The 22,133-nt window shown below is 35.8% G+C and overlaps 1 protein-coding gene across 1 annotated transcript in view; it reads right to left on the bottom strand.

Moving 5' to 3' along the window:
- Positions 1-1,251: 1,251 nt before the first annotated feature.
- Positions 1,252-22,133, bottom strand: part of MEI4 (meiotic double-stranded break formation protein 4) — a 67,422-nt gene continuing 46,540 nt past the window's right edge. Inside the window, exon 5 of the mRNA XM_072330965.1 lies at positions 1,252-2,270. Within this exon, the coding sequence (XP_072187066.1) occupies positions 2,019-2,270 (252 nt within the window). The 3' untranslated portion in view covers positions 1,252-2,018. The remainder of the gene's footprint in view (positions 2,271-22,133) is intronic.

Here is a 22,133-nt window from a genome sequence, read left to right as displayed (position 1 = left end):
ATTCAGAACTCCAAAACAAACTGCTTCCCAACCTTATAAAATTTCATAAACAATGTCTCAAGCCAGAAGTTGATTCAAAACTTAGGAATGATGCATGTACTTCCCAAAATATCCACTGCTCCTCCACTGGCCTTGGAAGTTTGCTGATGAGAAAATGCGATGCTCTGCAAGGAAGGATGCCTTTCCGGATAGCAGTTGTGAAGCAATACACATTCTACTGTTTTTCAGATTCCATTACTCTCCTGTCTTTTTAATCATTTCTATGCAAGACATTTTTGAAGCTGTTTTGTTTTGTTTGTTTGTTTTTTTTGGTTATTTTTCAAATACAGAAATGACAAATGTTGCACAAATCACCATATCAAATAGATACCAGTTCCCTTTCATTTATTCTTTTCCTTGCTTTGTTTTCATAATCATGCCTTTATTACTATTACAGGAATGGTGTAAGGAGGTGGGAGAACCTTGTCCAAACAAAAATTAATGAGACAACTAAAAAGGCACGATAATTCCTGAGTTGCTGCCAATTTTATATCCTTATTTATTTTTATTTTCCTTAATTTGGTAAAACTCTGATTTTCTATTGTGGATATTCTTTTTTGCAAATACAACACATTTCTCTTGAAAGTTTGCTAATAGGAATAACTAAATGTTACAACAGAACACACTAAATACTAAGTTTAAGAAACATACCGATGCTGGACAGTATATGAACAATTTTAAGAACCTCTTTCAGATATCAATTCAACATCAAAGTAACTTGTTTCGCAAATGTTATTATCTTCTAACTATGAAGAAAAAAAAAGGTTTGTTATCTAAAATGAGCGCATTCAAACTAACAAGATAAATATAATTAAGATCAATTATTTACAGTAATAAAGCCACATTTCAGAGTACTTTTTTTTTTTTTTTTGGACATTAAAAATGGATTTGAAAAAGCATACTAAAGAAAGAATAAGGTAAATGTTAGAAATGTTTTATATTTCTGATGAATATGCCCTACTACAAGACACAACAAAACTAAAATGGTGTTTATTTTCTAGAAATACTGCTATCATTGTAGAACTCATACCCTCCTTCCCCAAATTTACCAAAGTTGTTCTGTATTGGTTAAGCTATTGTTGAATTAATTTTTACATGCCCAATGTATTTCCATTAATATGTGCATTTAATAATTCCTTTCAATACAACTCTGTTGTACAGAAATAATAAATAATAATAATAATAAAAAAATCAGTACATAAGTATACAGAGGAGATTTTATCACTATTCATTTATTTTGAACAAAAAGTTCAACAACTACAGAAGGAGTTAAATTTGATTTGAAATCAATAGTCAACTCAGAGTGAATTAGGCCTGATGCTCATGCATGCACAAGTAAAACCAAGCATAACAAAGCTGTAGAAACCAAGCATCAGATGTTATTTTGGTCAGATAACGACCATGATTAAACCAAAAACTAAGACTATCCTAGAAGAAAGGTGATGTTACCAAGTTTAAATATATTCTTTTTTGTTATTTCTCATTTCATCATCAGACAGTAATCTCTGCTGCATTACAGTGAGCATATCAACACACCTGCTTTCTGATGGTCAGTCCTTTATTTCATATTATCAATGTACCTAACCATCTAATGTCTCTAAAGTACAGAGAAGGCACAAAACTTAAAGTTTCCTAATACAAAAGCCTAGCTCTACGCTCTCATTATTTATAGTTCATAGTGCTTATAGTAAGCATCATCTGAAACTATTTTCTTTGTTACCATTTTCACCGTGTACACAAATACCAATAAACTGTTCTCTGTTACGAGAAATAGCATTTACTGAAAGCAATGAAACAACAACAACAAAACACAGAACAAAACAGGGCCTGTATTATTAAATTTAATTATCTCTGAAACAAAAGCATAGCATAGAAGTATAAAATAAATATTTTCCAATAACTACAGTTTTCCTGTCTGACTCAAACATTTTCCAATCTAGTCTTACAACAATGCACTGCTTAAAAGTAGGCTGCTTGTTTTAATCAATTTGTATTTGAGCTGAGTTCAAAAGAACACTCACTCTCCATAAATATAAAGAAAACAAAGGGAATTCATCTGAAAGATGAAGAATAATTTGATCAATATTCTTCAGAAATTTGATTTTCTCTTCTCCATCATAGCCTGAGTCTGAAGCCTTACTTTCTTCTCTCTCATTGTGAAGAAGTTGTTCCAGAATCATGAACAAAGAAAAAATATTCTCATACTGGGTAACATCATACATCGCCTGGATCTGGGAATAAAGAAAAATTGATGCATAAACATGGTGTGATAATACTTCTGAAGCTCATTATCTCAGACGAGTAATATTTCTATAATTACAATGGCTATATGTTCAAGACATGATTTCTAAGGAAAGATCTCTTTTTTGGGAAGCCAAGCAGCGAACACTCCATCAAACTATCAAATGAGAAGTCAACCTCTTGTCCAAGGCGCACAGAATACTTTCTCTAATTATCCACAGACTGTGACATATAATTATGATCTAAAGACTTACAACAACAACAAAAACCTTTCTTGTTTTAGACACATAATTAAATTTGTTTGTTTTTTGCTTCCAGAGAATTTAGGAAAAGTATAAAAATCTCTCTAATATGATGAACTGTTATTCAAATAATGCTTCTAGAGAACAAAAGAACCCAACACATTAGGATTCTCAATATCAATTGAAAATATCCAACTCAGTACTATACCTTTGAGTCAATTACAAAGGGAAGGAGTCAGTTTGTTAAGCTTAGAATTCATTCTTATGCACTTGTCCTGCATTTGGAAAGTGCAGTTTCAAACTGAAGTTTTTATAGCTGTACGCAAAGAACAACTGATAAGACAGAACCTTGTGTTCTAGGCACCCTGAAAATCAAGTTAATTACTGAAAATATTATCCCTAGCCTTGCACATTTCACTTCTGTCTCTCTGGATCTTGGTAAGAATAACCTGCAGCTCAAAACCCCATGACAATTCAATATTGACGTTGTTACCACAACAGATAGCAAAAAGATGAAAACATAGCATTAAATACTTAGAAACCTTTAAAGTCCAATTAAATACAATTGTATAATTAGAGAAAACATCTTTCTATAACTTCAAACTACGATTTGCATGATGGAAATGATTCTTTGCTGTCATATGCTAGAAGACATATGACATCACTGTACGACTAACATTCTGAAAATACACGTTCTTTCCTTCTGTAACAGAACATTCATGGCTTATTAAGCTATATTAATCTCTCATTAAATATTATTGGGAAAAAGGAAACAACTTACAGTGGAAAAGTATGATTCTGCACAGCAAAACAGAAATGAAGAAACAGATTGAAATTCTATGCTTTTAGTTCCTACAATTTGAATGTTGGAAGTACAATCTTACAAGCAAAAATCCATGTTTAAGTTTTATGTGCTGGCCTTGGAAATTCACTCCCTTTCATATGAGCGATCAACAGGAAATATGTTAAAAAAGAGAATTATGTCACTTCACTTATCCCCATGACCTTAGGCTTTTTGAAGCAGTTAAGCAATTGTGTTACTTTCAGTGGATCTCAAAAAGTGCAACTAATTGCAACTTAGTAAACTGTCTAATTGATTATATATAATAGAAACCACAAGGTAACTAATTACCTTTCATCTACAAATACTACTGCCCTAAAAGAAAATGATTTTAGCCACACAAAGGGTAATTCTGAGAGCAAGGAGAAAGCCTCCTTTTGAGGTAATTGCTTTGCAGGGAATGAATGCACTTCAAAATACTTTCATAATACCAGGGGGAAAAAAAATAATAAAGTCAATTTACAACAATTTCTGGTTCAAAGCTTACAAACCTCTCCAACCCATTTAATATAACCTGAACTTTCTTTTATTATTACTATTATTATTATTATTTTCTTTTTCTAAAAACTAATTGATGTAATTACTGCTAACTGGAACTTACGCCATAGAATTAGTAGACAGGAACATTTACAGCTACTGATGGTTAATAACAACCTTTTCTCCTTGCTCACCATTTATTTAAGTGAGTAGCAGCATACATACACGTACACAGACATAGACTTCATATATTGGTGCACGTGTATCTAGAAAGTTCAGAAGCTGGGTTCATAATGCAAACCTTTTATATGAATGATTATTTCAAAATATATTCATTCCAATGATATATTAGTCTTACAATGACCCTGCTTTTCAGAAAGAAAGAATACTTTTCACAGATCAAATTACAACATTTGGGCTTCTACCATGTAAAGATTTCCTCTTTTCTCGCTTACCTGTAGTCACTATCCTAGCCACAAGCATTTATTCCTCTTTCCAACATGGCTGTATATGTGTGTATATATATATATATACATATACATATATATTTATACATGCTTTTTTCCCCCAAGACTGTGCTAATTAAAATGATTAACATAGATAGTACTACGTTCTTCCCATACATTGCTTTCTACAGAATTGCAGGGTATTACTGAAGCAGCTGACGACAGTATTCCAATCAGCCCAGGAGTGCTTGAGCTCCATAGGCCAGTGAGCATGGCCCCAAGCTGCCTGAGTTCAAGATGTGTTTGGACAGTCTCTATGAGTTTCTACAAGCAGCAATTCAATTGAGTAGAACCAAGACATGCACTCTGAATAAAACATCTAGCTGAAATCTAACATTTATTCTATATCAGTGTAGCTTTCAACTAGGTCAGTTCCGTGTAGGAAACAAGATTTGGAAGGGGAAGGTAAGGACTGCAACTTTTTTATTCTGTATGCAACAGATGTTTGCATTCAGGAAATCAGTAGCTGAAGACACTGCTCCAGAAATTAGAGAAAAATGTCCTTGCAGAGGACAAGTGCCAGCATGCTGAGGCTGTTACTTGTAGTTCTCCAGGAGAATGACCACTCAGCCCTTTGCCTCAAGGCTACAGTAACAAAAACTGCCTTGAAAACTACGGGATATCATGTAAAAAATTGTGGGATATGACAGGTAACAATGGAAGAAACTGACACAAGTCATGGATGGTTGGTTTTAGGTAAAGATGTGAGATAAGAGCAGCCAACATCACAGCCGGCTGAAGGGGAACAGTGGGGACCTTGGGGAGAGAGGAATCCTGTAATAAGGACGAACAAAAAACTGTCTCAGCAATACAAGTGTTAACTACTTGGACAGTAGTATCAGCAACACCAAATTTGGGTGCAGATACAGCAAAACAGGCACCAGTGAGGAAAATATAATTAGGGGTGGGTTATTTGAGAGGAGATGGAAATGTAAAAAGACTGATACAAGACCAGCAAAAAGGAGGGTCAAAGCATGGGAGTGTTACATGGATCAGTGCTTAGCTGTCCTACAAGACAGACAGTATTCTCATGAAGTTCCAGCTAAATGAATGCTAGCAGCTAACCAAAGTAAGCATTCCACCGGTGACATTCTGGGGCTCTGGGGATTTTAAACCTTTATACCAGCATCACCAGACTGACACCACCCTCTGAGTGCAGGCAAGTAAATTCTACTCTCCTTTTATGCTTCAAAGGACCTACACAGGAAAGACAATACATACTTTACAAATATAAACATATTTTAAGGTGAAAAGACATGGAGACTAGTTTCATGGAAACTAGTATGGAAAGTGGGGTTTCTAGTCCTACAAAGACACCAAGTTCAAATGTATATTGCAATAAATAATTACATATTAATATAAAGTATATAAAATATGAACAGAAATTTCAAAAACTCTCATATAGATTTGAATCAAACTGGAAAGATGAGTGTTTATACAACAGTTTTGAAGTTTAAAAAGTGACATTTATATTAGATGGCTATTTTAACAGAAAATTATCCTGCCCAAACATTCTCAATCCTTCTCAATTGTAAGAGTTTTATTCTCTTATAACCATGACATTATCTTTTTCCCATATCTTGGAAAACTTTTACTATCCAGCAGTTGTAACAAACATGGCCTGCTAAAGCTATGCTAATGCTGCCTTACAGGTAAAGCAGAGGCAGTGCTTAACCGTAGCTGCAAATAATCACATCCATATTTAAGTAGTACCAAGGACAGAACAACCAAGTCTGCCCATCCATTCCCAGCAGTGACTTCTCCATGAACTTATCCACGAGCCTCAGCAAGACAAATGGAACCAATGCTCCTATAAATTCTTCAGAGCACTTTAGAACAGGCAAATAACACATATCTATCTAAAAACAGTCTATCACCAACCAACGCATCATCTCAGTGAATAGTTTCAATATCCCCCAGTTCCTTGCAAAAGGCTGCTGGCACGGGCAGGTACACGTGCAGCCTGAATTCTTGGCAGGAAAATAAAGATTTGTGGGCTAAGAGGCCACAGAACTTGTGTAAATTGACATCCCACATGGCACGGATAAAAATACCTCCTCTCTGAAGTGCAGCATGACTGTTAGAAAATGCTTGAGTATGATTTACATGTTTCCAGAGACAGAAAATCCTGGGACTGTTTGTTTTAGTAGTGAACTACTCCAGTGCTTTTGTTAGTGCTTTAATCTAGAAGATTTGTTTTGTTTGTAACAGAGATGAGAGAAAGTGCTAAGACTTTTTCCCTAAAGAAATCATAAAAATATGGTTAAAGGAAAAGCACAGTAACCTCCCAGCAGGATAATGAAGTACTCCTGTGATTCTGGTAAATGAACAGTAGAGTTTGACAGTTTTCTATCAAAATTCTTCGTAATTTCAGGGTTTTAAATTTCAGACCCACTGAGCTACAGCGAGAACAAAGTGAGAAGTGTGGAGATGAAAATAACATCCTTACCAAATACAGTCCAGCATCAAAAGAAATTTGCTGAAGTTCTTTGTGCTTTACTTCTGATGAAAATGTAATGGAAAACTTGGAAATATTTCAGTACAAGAAGACTTGGAAAAGAACATCTGCCTTAAGTGGTAATCAAAACAAAGCCATGCAATAACAGATTCAACTCACAAAACCTGGCATTTTATGGTTAGGTGACAGAATTGACCAACCGATGACAGAGGCAAGACCGTAAATAGCACCACATTCATACTTCCAGTATTTGCCATTTTCTATCCTAAAAAATATCTCAAAGTGCGCGACTTTTAAAATGTTCCCTGTTGCTTCACTGTCTCTTTACTCGCTGCATTTCAATGTGATCTACGATTTGTTGTCTTGAATTCTGGAAATGGAAGGGGCTGGTCCATGTAGAGCTAAGAGACTAAAGTATAAGGCAGCAGCAAACTCAATACAGACATACAAGTTCAAATAAACAAATAAATAAATAAATCATTATTTTTTGTGCTCACTTTGGCTAGATATAGAAGAAACATTACCCTGAAATTGTTTACAATATTTTAACAATATAGCAGTCCTAACAACTGTATTATCAAAATCAAATCATTAAAGTAAAAGCAATACTTCCCAGTAAAAGAATTTCTAAATTGACTCATTGGAAACTCTACCTTTCAAATAATCAGCATATAGTAAATTCTGTATGGTTGCTATGATGATGTTAACAAACCTTATTTTTCAGTGAATGAATTCACCATCATATCTGAAAATATTCTCTTCTTATACATCATCAGGAGTAAAACCAACATTTACCCAGCCTCTGAGCCAGAGCCTATAGCAAATATCTTTCAAGAATGACTGAACTGCTTCCACAGACAGCGATACTAGTTTTTTCTCACAATATGACGATCAGCTCTAACAGTGAGTTCTGTTCTTGATGTGCTGCTTTTCCTTCGAGAAATCCCTATTCAGTCTATTCATTGCTTCGTTCTTGTCCTAAGCACAACACAAAGTTTTTTTCAGAATGCTTCAGGTATATTTGGATATTAGGGCTTTTTACTTCGAAACAACAAAGACTTTTAACATGTTTGTTCTACAATGTGAATAACAATGTTCTACATGTGAATAACTACTATGTAGAACACCTAAGAATAAAAACAACAACAGTATCATATAAGAAGCACACTGTAGAATAACAGAGGGTATCTCTAATTGCTGTTTAGTGTTTCAGTAATGTGCTGACAAGCATCTCTAAAATATTTAAGGCAGGCACGCATGAAAGACTTTACAGGAAATATTTTTGTTCTGATTTTAATTCCACTGTCTTTTGTTAAAAGGTAATTATCTTACAAATTGCTGTGCCTCAGGATTCAGTCTTCAGATGATTAGCATTTCTCTTTAATTGCTTTTTGTTTTGTTTTTGAAATGCATATTTCCCTAACAGCATTCCCAGTAATCATAATCCCCATTAACCACATCAACCTGCCAAGAAAGTTCAAACTGATTTACATGCTCTTTGAGTGCAAAATTCACACCACCTACAATTCCTTATTTAAACTTGCAGTAAACAAAGCAACCTTTCAAGCATTTTTGAGCCTTCATTCAATGGGATTACAAATTCTGTTTTTCTCATTTCTTTACAGATGCTCTCTCTTTCACCTCATGTAGCTCTGTACGATTCAGACATCCACATAAAACACCAGCTTTCCACTGGAATTATATCACCAAAATACAAAACCTTCTCTAAACTTTCACAGTATACTGTTAAAGGAAAAATTTAACTAGAAGCCACAAAAGTCATGGTAGGGTTCTATAATCTCATGAACATTAGTGACAATAGACATGCAGTGCTACTTATTCAACATATACAAATTTTGTTGAACTTGCCCGTAGAATAAATATTTAAGAGACTACTAAAATTCAATCATATGAAAATTCTGTTACTTACTCAGCTTAAATTTTTGAGGAATCATAGAAACAAAATATTTACTTGACAGTCATGCACAACAAGAAATATCATGAAAGAGCACACCATATTACATCTAGAAGATTGTATACATGCTGCAAAGCTTCATTTTAAAAGCAACTACTCCCTTGCCTAGAGCATGGCAAAACAGAAAATTGAACAGATTATTTCCTACAATCTTTTTAGACTTTACAGTGACTAAATGGTATGACTGTGTGCAAATATGGTTTCTACTGTAAATTTACTCTCCTATTAATTTCATGTCATGTTCTCTTGGAAAATCCCAGACCAGTAATTTTCTAGAAACTTGCATGCATTTTATTTATTATTTTTTAAAATGCTATGGCAGTACAGAACTATAAAAAGAAGGATTTTAAAAGCTTCAGAGTAGCAGTTTTCAACCTGTGTCATAGCAGAACCTCTGCTGGAAAGGAACGACATGCAGTTCAAGACTGGCTCTATAAATTCAGGAGGGATATTCTAAGGACAGCTGCATTTAGAAACAGTTTGTTGAAAATGACAAACTTCTGCAGTGTTGTATGAAAATTGTAGCATTCTGACAGAACACCAGAAACCAACCAAACAAAAAAAACCCACAATAAAGAAAACTTGAAAGGGATTACACAACAATTTAGCTGTTAGAAACCAATTTTTTTCCTTCATATTTTGAAGCAGAAACTTTACAGATGCGATTATGTATTAAAAGCCAACCAAACAAAACACAACTCTACATTACGATATAATCTGAAACAATCATGAAAGGATTTAGAGGAAAGGTCTGTGGTTTAAACATTATTATTATTGAAATGTATTATACCAAGCTGAACTTAGTCTAAAGACTTCCTATACCCAACTCCAGGACAGTTAAGATCTCCATTTAATGTAGCCTAGGGAAAGATCTCTGCTGTGCAAGTAACAGGGCATGCATGGACAAATGTCTGATCTGAACAGTTCTGAAAATCTTATCTGTCAGTAGTTGGCAATGACAGAACTGGTCTTAAAAGGTTGTAGAAAATGCAGGTACATCAAAACTTGGATGTACAACAACAGCCTCAGCAAGTACACAGCCACTTACAGCAGAACCTATTCACTGTGCAAGCAGGATGTCATGAAATGATGAATCTGGGAATCTGAAATGACCTAGAAGAAAGTTGAAAATTTAGAAGATTTACATAAGGCAAGAGAAGCATGTGGCTTTTCATTCTTTGGCATCTTTTGTTTTTATGCCAAATCATCAGCACAGATCACTTACGCTACCTCAAACAGACAGAGAAGTACAGGCCACTGTGTCCTTTACAAGGACAAGGATTCTGTGAGGAACAACTCAGTGCTATTGAGCAGGGTGCCTAAGGGCTGAGTACCTTAACACAGAAGTACTACCAATTACATTGAGCACCCACAGTAAGCCAAAGATCTCAGAAAAATAACACTAAAAATGATGAACAGTGTACTACATTTCACGGAGTCCCTCAGAAATCAGATTCTTGCACCTAAACAGCAGAGATATAAGAGAAGCTTACAGTAATTAGATTTGAAGTAGAATCACCAATTCTGGTGTTCATTAGAAACAGTTATAGAATCACAGAATGTCTTGAGTTGGAACAGACCTTTACAATCATTCATCTCCAGCCCCTGCTATAGGCAGAGACTGCTCTCTCCAGGTTTCTCAAAGTCCCACCCAGCCTGGCCTTGTATGCTTCCAGGGAGGGGGCATCCGCAGCCTCTACGAGCAGCTTCTTCCAGCATCTCACCACCCTCACAGTAAATAATTTCTTCTAATATCTACTCTAAATCTCCCCTCTTCCAGTTCAAAACCATTTCCCCTCACTCATTTCCCCCCCCCTTACTACTCGCCTTTCTGAAAAATCCCTCCCCAGCTTTCCTGTAGGCCCCCTTCAGGTGCTGGTAGACTGCTATAAGGTCTCCTTGGAGCCTTTTCTTCTCCAGTGTGAAAAGCTCCATCTCTCTCAGCTTGTTCTCATAAATTGCCCAAACATAACTTAAGGAGTAACCAAATCAAAAAGATTTAAATGAAGACCGAATAACAAGTAGCATCACAGTAGAAGAACTAAGGTAACCTACAAGTTCCTTCTGACAGTGTCACAGTACTTGCCAAATACTAAATGAACACAAAGCAAACTAGATGCAACACGAGTGTCAGATTTATTGTGCATTAAGAATGTAATGTTAGATACGCCACAACATTTATTATGAATTTGCCATGTAAAGATTTGAAGATTTCCAGCACTTCAAAGGATAACTAACTTTCCAAAACAAAAGCTAAACTCCGGTTTGAGACAAGACACGTGTGCGTGTGTGTGTATGACATTAAATTATTCTGGAAGAAAAAATAAAGCATTGCTTCTTTCTAACTGTGGGCCAGATGTGCCAATTTAGAATACCTGATACTTTATTTTGCAAAAAAACAACAACAACAAAACCCTTTAATGGCTGATTCTGTTTAAAGTCTACCAGTAGGCAAATGCATACAGGAATGGAGCAATACTTCTCCAAGTGCTGTTAGCAGCCCAGTAACATTCCTCTTTCTTCAGCTATCAAATTTTGCTACTTTAAACAGATACAATGCTGCACACTTAATGCAGTTTAACATGAAAATTTATTAGCAAGCATTAAAGCTATTGTGCAAAATATTAAAATATAGCATTAACAAATTATACTAAATACATGGGATACAAATCTCTTCAAAACGATTTCAGATGACTGAAGGAATTACATTAAGAAAAATATGACAGGAAATCATTACAGACTGACTCATTAAAAGATGAGAAAAGAAACAAAATCAAATGCAATCAAAATTAAGGTGCACCGATCATCTTTGTTATGCTGAACCTAGCAAACTTAGTTGTTAGAAGATGTAGCCTACACAACCTAGTTATCAATCAATGAGAGACAACAGCTGAAGTATTAATAAAACTCTTGTTTTAATGGCTACAGTTTCTTCATTAGAATAAAATCACTACCTAAATCCAATTTTCTTTTAATTTTTTGTATTCAGTTTTTATTGCACTTATTCCCTGAAAGAGCACTAATCTAGCACAGAGAAAAATTCAGGGACAGAACAGCAATTTTCAGACCATGAACAAGAAAGAGAGTATTGCCACATTTTTGATGGCTTTAGAGTAGACATTAAATATATTCCTTGTGGATTCCCTGATGACACCACATTACCCAACAAGGAACTCAGGCTGTGGCTGTTTCTGCTATTGGACTGGATTCATTTAAATATAATTCAAGCCCTTCTATGCTACACTGGCATATAGCCATTAATTCTGAAATGTTTTTAAGCATTCTGGTATATAAATTCTCTAAAAAATTATATTTTGCCCCCCTTCCCACACACAGGTCTATCTCTTTACCTTACTACCATGTATTTTAGATTCCCTCCCATATATGGAGGGCTTAACATCAGGTGGTTCATCTAATACTCTTTTGGGTCCTCAGTCCTCTGGCCAATCAGATCTGAAAGACTATTAATTCCTTAATCCTAATGGGTTAATTAGTCCTTTCCCATCTATTGTTCCCTCAGTGGGATCTCTGTTCTCTGAGAGATCCCTTGTATCAGGGCAGCCTGAGGCCAATACCACTCTGTGGCTTTACCTTCCCATAAAGGGAACCATGAAGGTTCTTGATAGTTATCTCTAAGAATAAAATATGCCTCAAGACCTGTTCCCATCTCCCTAGTCCCTAGGTAAGACATTAGTTTATCAACAAACAAGAAAGCACTTCACGTGCATATTTTACCCTGACCGACCTTGAAAGTATCAACTCACATACAGACAAAGGAACTTAGTGACTGTGTTCTAGACCAATTTTCATCCTGTATCTTTTCAAGATAAGAGTCTATAAACTGCAAAGTTTTATTTCATTTTACAGGAAACTGCTTCCTGTCCTGGAAAGGAGGAAAAAACTCCAACCTGTCATAAAAGATTTTCACGAACAGTATCCTTGAAAAGTAGCAGGGTTAGTATGATTCAGAATGAACATATGGAAAACTAGCAGCTTCTAGCTGTGCTAATACAGTTTAAGCACATTTAAGCACAAAGATTTAAGCACAAGATACTGCATATAATAGTAAAAACTGCAAGAAGTAGAGAATTAGAAAAGGAATGCATCAGGCCCCTTGAGCATGTCTCCAATGTGAGGGTAGGTACCTTGTGAAACTCAAAGAGGTGTTCAACTGGGTGACTCTAACATCATTTCAGTGGAAAATACTGGTGGAACAACCAAGAAGTGTCACTAATGGCTCTTAATTTGCTTCTAAACTCTTTAACAAAAGACCTCATCCATTATGTCATCAGAAAGGACGAATAGGTAGTCATGACAAACTAAAACTAGGAGACGTGGCCTTTGTTTTAGAGGAGTATCAAGCACATCCATTGCTGTCTATAGCAATATCATGGTCAACAGAAATGGTCTTGGAAAGAAAACTGCTTGAATACAGTATAAGACAAAACAAAACAAAACAAAAATTAGGGGCAAGGAACAGTTTATGCAGAACCCTGAACTTTTATAGACAGCCCGATATCTAGCCAGGAGAAAATGATGATGTAAACAACTTCCCAATTCCATTGTTGTGCTTCTGGGTCTAACCTCTAGACTATCACTGTTTTATAATTACAATCTACCCATATAAACTCAGAAGTAACAACTCCCACCACCATGCAGCTAAACAAAATGAAAAGTGAAGCAATATATGTTGGGTCTTTTCTTTTTTAAATCTATCTGTTCATCAGATAGTTTGACACTAGAGACTTTTATGATGTCCTGCTATCCATCTAACGTAACAGCATGGAGAGACAGATAGTCAACCGTACCTTCTTCCTGAATCAATGCTATTTTCCACCTTGGAATCATATGTACCAGAAAAACAGCTCAACATACAAGCTGTACAGCACTTAAAAATATTTCTATGGACATAATCCACACACATTATTCCTGGAAGCATCTATTGCTTGAAGGTAGGAGACTCCTCTGAAAAGGAAGTAGTTCCACTTTGCATATGACCTTCCCGTGCTGGCCATCTGCCTAGGTGTCCCATTTTCCTTCTGAGAAGCTTATAAAAGCTTTAGAACCATCTTAAAACATCAGGGGCAGCTTTCTAAGAACATGATAAATGTTAGAAACATGTCTGATTTTCTTTCTCACCCTTTGAATCCATCAGACCTGGATCCTCAGAAAACCATAAAACACCGGACAAAAATTACTGCCTTAGAAAGAAACAAACCCAAAGTGATATCAATAGTCCAAAGATAAAATGTAAAGCAGAGAGGGGAAAAAGATTTCAGAGAATTAGCTCATATAGTGAGAATTTTAATGGAATTCCCATTTAGAGAAAGTAGCTAGAAATTTCTGGCATTGGATCTTTAGGCAGAGAAAGAAAATATAGTAAATATTAGCTTTGAACAAAGGTATCTTCTCTGCCTTCCACAGTTCATTCTTCTTTCCTCCTTAAAAAACAATTTCTTTCCAGTTTCAAGAGATGACCTTGCATGTTTCCTGATCTGCTGCTCTTATCTGAAGTCTTTCTATTACTTATGTATTTTCTAAGATGACAAGTTAACCAAGCTTGATGCAACTCAAAATCTACATCTCTATTAGTTCATCTCATAGTCCTAGTAGGTAGTTTATTAAGTAGTTAGTAAGGAAGTAATTAGTTTAAAACAGTTGCTCCACCTGGAAATAGCAGCTATATTTGTTTTCTGCAAATAATGTGAAATTCACAATTAACAGTGAAAGAAAATAATCATTCATTACAGTTAAAAATGAAAAATTACACTTACAGAAATCTTCCAAATTTAAATCTAAAATAGTAAGCACCATCTTGCTACACTAAACTATGAAAAAATGATAGAGTACCTGGAGTGTTTCTTAATTTGCTGTTCTTTATTGCAGTATGATTTATCTTACAATTTAAAACTGTGTTTAAGTGCATATTAAGAGACGGCTCTATGTGCAACAAGATTTTATTAATCCAGCTGCCTATCATATTTCATATTGAAAACAACCTACACTGGCTTACCTATGAAATGAGCTCATAATAAAGACCTACTACATGTAAAGTAGCACATTAATATTCTACACAGACTGTAACAGCCATTCTATTGGTTTTATAATATTCATATTTGTAAGCAGTTTTGAATAGCCTTCAATTACTTTTCTTTTAAAATGTCCCCTTTGCATTTATATTAAAAACCTTTGAGAAGGCAGTTACTAACTGGTGGGAATAACTTTACAGTAACACAAGTATATATCTTTTAGTTTATTTTGACTTTGTGCAAATCTTAGAGTATTTCTTAATTCTTTTTTTAATACTTGAATAATTCAAGTACAGTGATTATTCCAGAAGCTTCAGTGCTCACTAAAGAGACAGACAACTGAGTTCTAAACTGCTTTAGATAACTACAGCACAGAACTATTAGAACATAATGATACTAATACTTAAAAGACTGATGCACATACGACAATTACATGGGTCACTATGAAAGTAATGCCACTTACTTATGTCCATGGAAAATACAACAGATACAAAGAGCACAATAACACCATCTGATTGAGCAAATATTCAGCTGCAGAAATTCTCAGCTATTTTTCAATATAGTCACCCCCATTAGCTACGCATTTTCACCAGCGATGAACAAGCATGCACCCTTAAAAATCTGTGCCAGCAAGGGTGACCTGCTGTTACTGTTACCACTGCTGAAATACACCACTCACTACCTCACTGAGCTCATTTCCATTATTTAGTCTCCATAAACGTTCAGTGTCACTGAATGTCAATGGCTACCATTTTTACCACATGGAGGAATTCAATAACACACCTTGTTTTGTCAGACTGCACGTGTGCTGCCATCTGTTGCACAGTGACAAAATGTATTAGAATATTAGTGGGAATGTTCAGCTCCTACTGCCATATCAACATTACCTGCCTCCAACACTGCGGGCCATCACAAAATAGGAGGCATTACTTTTGGAGCATCCCTTGCATTTAAAGAAGGAACTCTGGATGTTAACAGGGCTTGTAACAAAACAAAAGGAAAGGAAAAAAACAAAAGAAAAAATGCAATACAAATATAGATTACCTATAAGATTAATAAGGTACTAACAGATATTTTTTGTCATGAAACTGAGTTAGCAAGATTGTAAAAATGTAACGTTTCTGGCAGGTGTATTCCTGATTCTACTAACTCTTCTGTGGTGTACAACTATTATGAAGAGTGACACAAAAAACGAGTATTTTGTATGAATTGCATTCCTTATTTAATACTGGGCTGGTTTTGCTTTGCTTCCTTATTTAATCTTGTGTGAGTATCAAGTAAGTGATATTTCATATCACCTGGTAGAAACTTAGTAAACTGAAAAGTAAACAGTGCAATCAGTCTAAATCAGAGATTAAACTGTACAAAGCTATCATTTCTGAAGAAAGTAACACTCTAGGAAAAAAGGACATTAGAAGCACTATTACCGAATGACCTCATTTTAAACAGTATATGGAAATTTTGTCCTTTCCATTTCTAACTTGAAAGAAAAGATTTTGGTTCAACTAAGAAAATCAATTTCAGTCTGTAAACCACAATTCTCAGGTGAGTTGCACAAAATAAACGCCCACAAAATTTAAGAAACTTCCATTTCTTTAACTTTCCTTGCTTCATAGAACAGCTTTTTCCCACTCATTGTACCTACTGCTGTCAAGCCTGTCCTTAAATACACTCTTCCCAAGCCTGTATCAGGAGCTTACTGAAAGATCTCACTGTGGGAACTAGGCACACACAGGCGGAAGCACTATTACCTCTTCAGTTACATTCCATTGTGATGGAACTTTTGCAGTCTTACAAGACAGCATTTTTGTGTTGTTTTTGTTTTCTTTAACCAAGAAATACAGAAGTTGCAAAAAGCTGTGAAAAAAGATGCAAAAACTGACAGCAAAAAGCCAAACAGTCGATAGTGATATGCTAGCCCAGTCTGAGAAGTGTACTCTAACAAGAAAATCACATATACTGCTTAAATGTTAGCCTCAAGCACTCACACAGATGAAGAACCAGAAGCAGTCAACTGCAATATGAAATCAGCATTTCAGAATTTACAATTAGTCTGCCCTTAGTTAGCTTTTCCTTAAGCTTGGGACGTTCTATTTTGTGTGTGTACATGGGAGTGTAGAAACCTGGAATTCTACACAGTCCATAGAACAAAACAAAAACACTCCTTTGCTGCTACTTTGTTTACTTCTAAGCTAATTCTCAGAATGTTTTTCTTTCTGTTGCTGTGTTATGACAGTTACTTTTCCCTTCCTAATCCTACACTCAGATGAATTCACTGGCATTTGTACAGCCTGGCTAGCCTGGAAGAGTGTGTAAAAACAAACTAAATAAACAAATCCAGATTCTTCTGAACAAATTCTCTCATTTAAAGTATTTACAGAAGGGAAACAGACAGAAACAGAAAAGTAATTCTACTCCTAAAAGATAATTTCATGTTCTTGGTGTTCACACATCTGAAAGAATACTAAATAATCATAGGAAAGAATCATAGAATTGTTTTAGTTCGAAGGGAGCATTAAAGGTCATATAGTCCAACTCTCCTGCAATGAACAGGAACATCTACAGCTAGACAAGGTTGCTCTGAGCCATGGCCAGCTTGACCTTGAATGTCCCCAAGCTTGAGATTTTTTGGGCAAGCTGTTCCAGTGACATCCATATCATAAAAAATAATAATTAAAAAAATCCTTATACGGACAACCTAAATCTCCCCTCTTTTAGTTTGAAACCATTTCTTCTTGTCTTATCACCACAGATCCTACTAAAGAGTCTGTCCCTCTTTATAGACTCCCTTAAGATACTGAAAGGCTGCTAAAAGATCTCCCTGTAGCCTTCTTTTTCACAGTCCTCTCACCACATCATCACAGGAGAGGCATCCAACTCCTTGGATCAATATTGCAGCCCTTCTCTGGATGCGCTCCAACAGGTCCACGTCTCTCCTGTACTGAGGACTCCACATCTGGACACAGTACTCCAGGAGGGGCCTCACCAGCACAGAGTGGAGGGGCAGGATCACCTCTCTTGACCTGCTGACCACACTAATTCTGATGCAGTCCAGGATATGGTTGGCTTTCTGAGCTGTGAGGGCACATTGCTAGCTCATGTCCAGCTTCCCATCCATCAGTACCCCCAAGTCCTTTTCAGCATGGGTTTGCTCATCCTTACACCCCCTAGTTTGTACTGATATAGCAGGGGCTTCAACAACCTATACAAGACCTTGCACTTGGCTTTGTTGAACCTCATGAGGTTCACCTGGACCCACTGCTCAAGCCTGTCTAGGTCTCTCTGAATGGCATGCTGTGTCTTGGGCATGCTGATTGCACCACATAGACTGGTGTAATCTACCAGCTTGCTGAGGGTGCACTGGTCACAAAGAATCATGGAATTGAAGTTGGAAGGTACCTCAAGAGGTCATCAAATCCAACTGCCCTGCTAAAGCAGGTACCCTACAATAGGTCATAGAATCATAGAATCACCAAGGTTGGAGAAGACCTAAAAGATCATCCAGTCCAACTGTTCACCTATTACCAATAACTCCCACTAAACCATGTCCCTCAACACAACATCCAGTCTTTCCTTGAACACTCCCAGGGTTGGTGACTCCACCACCTCCCTGGGCAGTCCATTCTTCATTTATGAAGATGTCAAAGAGAACAATAACGTAGTATGATATTACGTATCCTTCAATTTTAAATCTTGAAGGAACCACAAAGCTTGACACTGGAGGATGGTTGGACTAGATGATCTTGTAGTGCATGTAGACATGTTGGTCCTTTCCTACCTTGTGAGTCTATGATTCTATGATATTATTAAGGTTCTCCAGGATCAAACTATATATATATATTTTTTTTAAACTAGGAATTGCATTTTAATCATCTCTCAGAAAAATGCTTAGCTCTCTATTATAGATGATATGCTATGAGAGTCACCATTTTTCCTTATCATCTGTCAGTGGAATATGTATCTGTCAACATTACAGATGGAAAAAGTATACTAATGTAAAAACAAACCTATTAAAAGAAAACATGAAAGCACTGATAACACATTAAGTAATCCACACATAGAAGATGAAGCAATTAACAATACTGAAGATAAAGCAAAAATTCAGAATACAAGGGATTGATAAGAAAGCCTAAAGGGATTACATGAAATAAAAAGAACGTTAAAGCATATTAGAAATGATCTGTAAGATCTATATGATCTTATAGGTCCTTTCCAACCATGTGATTCTATGATTCTATGAAATAAAAAGCAATACCACAGAAAAACAAGGGTACTGAGCAGGCATGAAAACTACATAGTTAAGTGGAGAAGGCAACAATAGTCAAATTACTGCTACATTTTCAGAGTAGAACGAATGGCTATTTCCTGTGATATTCTGTGCAGAACTGAAAAGAAAAAGGACATATAAAACAGCATCTTCAACAGCTTGACACTTTAATAAGGGATGCTCTCAATGTTCTTTTCAAAGTGCCTTTCTAGTGTTTCTTTCACAACATCAAGACCCACGTTACAATATCAGATGTGTGTATATTAAGCCATAGACTACTGTATAGAGGATCTATTTCAATAGGATAAAGCATTTGCTAAGAAGACAGTGGGGCTTTTGCCTGCTAAGTAGATTTCCTTTATACTATATATATACTATGCATATATATATATATGCATACAAATAAACAGGTACAAGGTTGTGCTGCCTATGTTCACTGTAAATATTAAAAAACCACAAAACTTCCTGGGCAAGAAAGTGCAATGTACAATACAAACAGAACAGTCCACAGTTTGGACTGCAAATGAGGAGTATCAAAAGGCATAGATCTTTCTACTGCCTCAGAAAGACCCTCGTACAAGCAGATACTTGATTAAATCACAAAATCGTAATTTACTTTTATATCTTTAATTAATTTTAAAATAGCATGAAGAATTGGAAAAGTAAGATTTATTATTATGGCAAATCATTTCAGGGACTATAGTTAGTTTTCAAGTAGTATTTGTATGATGCCAATTTATCACAGTCCACCGCTTGTGTTTCTGGATACAACAGCAGACATACTAAAACCAGTCTATGTTTTATTTATTAACTAAGCAGAAGCACACTTATTAGATTTCACATTAATTGTTAGTATTCCACTGTAGCAACAAAGTCTTGAATGCTTTGTTAGAAATATGTCAGCTGAAACTGGATCACAGTTTGTTTTTCAGATCTAGTGCTTTTACATTAGGCATGCCAGGCTTTTCTCAATGATATAAACAGTTACAGATAACAGTGCCAGATAATGGCTCATCGCTTGTTGTGAAGACCCTTAATATACCACAAGGACAATTAAATCAATCTCCCTTAATTTATAAATAAATAAATAAAATCCTACAGGCTGTACCAATTTTACAACTACACTCAGTGAAGTTGCTCAAAATATTCCAGTCAAATATATTATGCAAAATAGTAACTCCTGGCTCTCTTTAAACTTACACTTAATGAAACAAGTTCCTTAGAAACAAGTTGGTCCTTAGCACAGGCTGATGCTTTACAGATAAGATACTGCAGACCAAACAATTACAAACATCTCACCTTTGTGAGTGAAATTCTGAAAATCTCCCTCCTGAGAAACCAAACACACACACACAAAAAAGTGTCCTACATATAAAATGACAATAAAACTTGCCATATATATATTAAACCAGTTCTGGTTTATGCAGAAATTCATTGGGAGCCGCTACTTCTGCACACATAAGTCACCCGCAGTCAATCACAGTCAAACCACATCTGAATGTTGATACCAATTAGGAGAGGAAAAAGAAGACATTTCCTTTCCTCTCCTAATATTATGTTGCTATAAGAACAATTAGGTGTGCATACCTGCAACAGTAACAGTTTCTTAGACTTTTTCTAAAGTCTCCTTACCAGTGCCAACAAGGATATGGAAAAGGCCCAGCTTTGGTTCCTCTGTCCTTACTTTCAGGTAGAAGATTTAACCAATTACCTGAAATTAATAGATGTGCTGTGGTGCTGAGGCAGCAATTGGCCCCACAGCTTTAAAGGGAGAACCCACTGCTCACCAGGCTGTCAGTGCTGGTTGCGCTGTGCCACAGTACCTGAGGCCAGTGGGGTGCCAAGGTCATTCAGTAAAGAAAGAGCCCTCTTAGATTCTTCGACTGTTACAAGAAAGAACAAATGCTGTGCCATGGCAACTATACTATGTATTTTTCATAGCCAAAATAATACAGCAAATATATATTTGAGGAAGGGGGATTGGGGGGAAGGAGGCTGAACTAAAATCTTAACATGTCCTCCTCATTTCTCACTGTTAAGAACAAATAAGACTGAACTGCTACAGCAATCTCAAATATCTTACTTTTTACGCCCCTACAGCCACTCAAAATCTCCAATTTCTTCCTTAATTATCTTGTACTGTACTTTAAAACTGTTCAAACAGAATATATGGATAGCATGGAAATGATCACAATCATGATGAGATTTACACTACTGTTTTCTCCCTAAACCTGATATTTGCATGTGCTACTGAATATAAATTGCTGTTACTCCTTCCACCTTACATGAATTGTAACAGCAGTGACTGATAAGAAGTTTCTGAACGTGAACAGAACACTTCAAGTTTGCTAAAACTGATACTCTCTGCAAAGAAGGGAGATAGAGAAACTTATGTCAGAGCACCTGGTAGGGCAGACAACCAAGGCAAACATCACTGATAAGTGCAGGCAGCATTAAAAGTGCTTTCATAAAGAACAAGAAATGATCAAATTATGCTTTACATGGGGCCAAAATAAGAATTACCAATGTGAATTATCTTCTAGCTGAAGAAAACTATGAACTCCTAGCTAAAAGGAAACCCATTCATGCTTCTGTAAAAATTGATTTTTTCTTTAATAAGCAACAAATACATAACAAAATGAGTCAATATCTAGTTAATACTATTGACTCAAGTTGATATAATGCTAATTGTGTAGATAACTGATTATGCTTTGCTCATAATTTATCTAGTTTTTTTTTACATAAATGATCACATATCCAGTAGTGTTTTCCCTCCCTCCCTTTGAATCTGCAACCAATTCAAATTTTGATCACACTTAGATATATTAATGGAATAAATAAATGTGAGCACAGTTCAGATTTACAGCTGAAAGAGTCCTCAGGTGATTAATTTCTAGCCCAAACTCTCAAGGTTCAAGTATACTGAAGTCTCCTCCAAAAGATGGATGTACTGGAAGACCATCATAAAAGAGAAGTCCTCTGTGTTCCCTGTTCCTGTGTACTCAATCCATCCACCCTATGATGCAGCCAATAACCTACTCTTCAAGTGTTAAAGCAT

This window comes from Excalfactoria chinensis, chromosome 3, assembly GCF_039878825.1.
Source record: "Excalfactoria chinensis isolate bCotChi1 chromosome 3, bCotChi1.hap2, whole genome shotgun sequence".
Lineage (NCBI taxonomy): Eukaryota > Metazoa > Chordata > Aves > Galliformes > Phasianidae > Excalfactoria > Excalfactoria chinensis.
The sequence above is the reverse complement of the archived record's forward strand: the minus strand, read 5'-3'. Positions and strand labels throughout refer to the sequence as shown.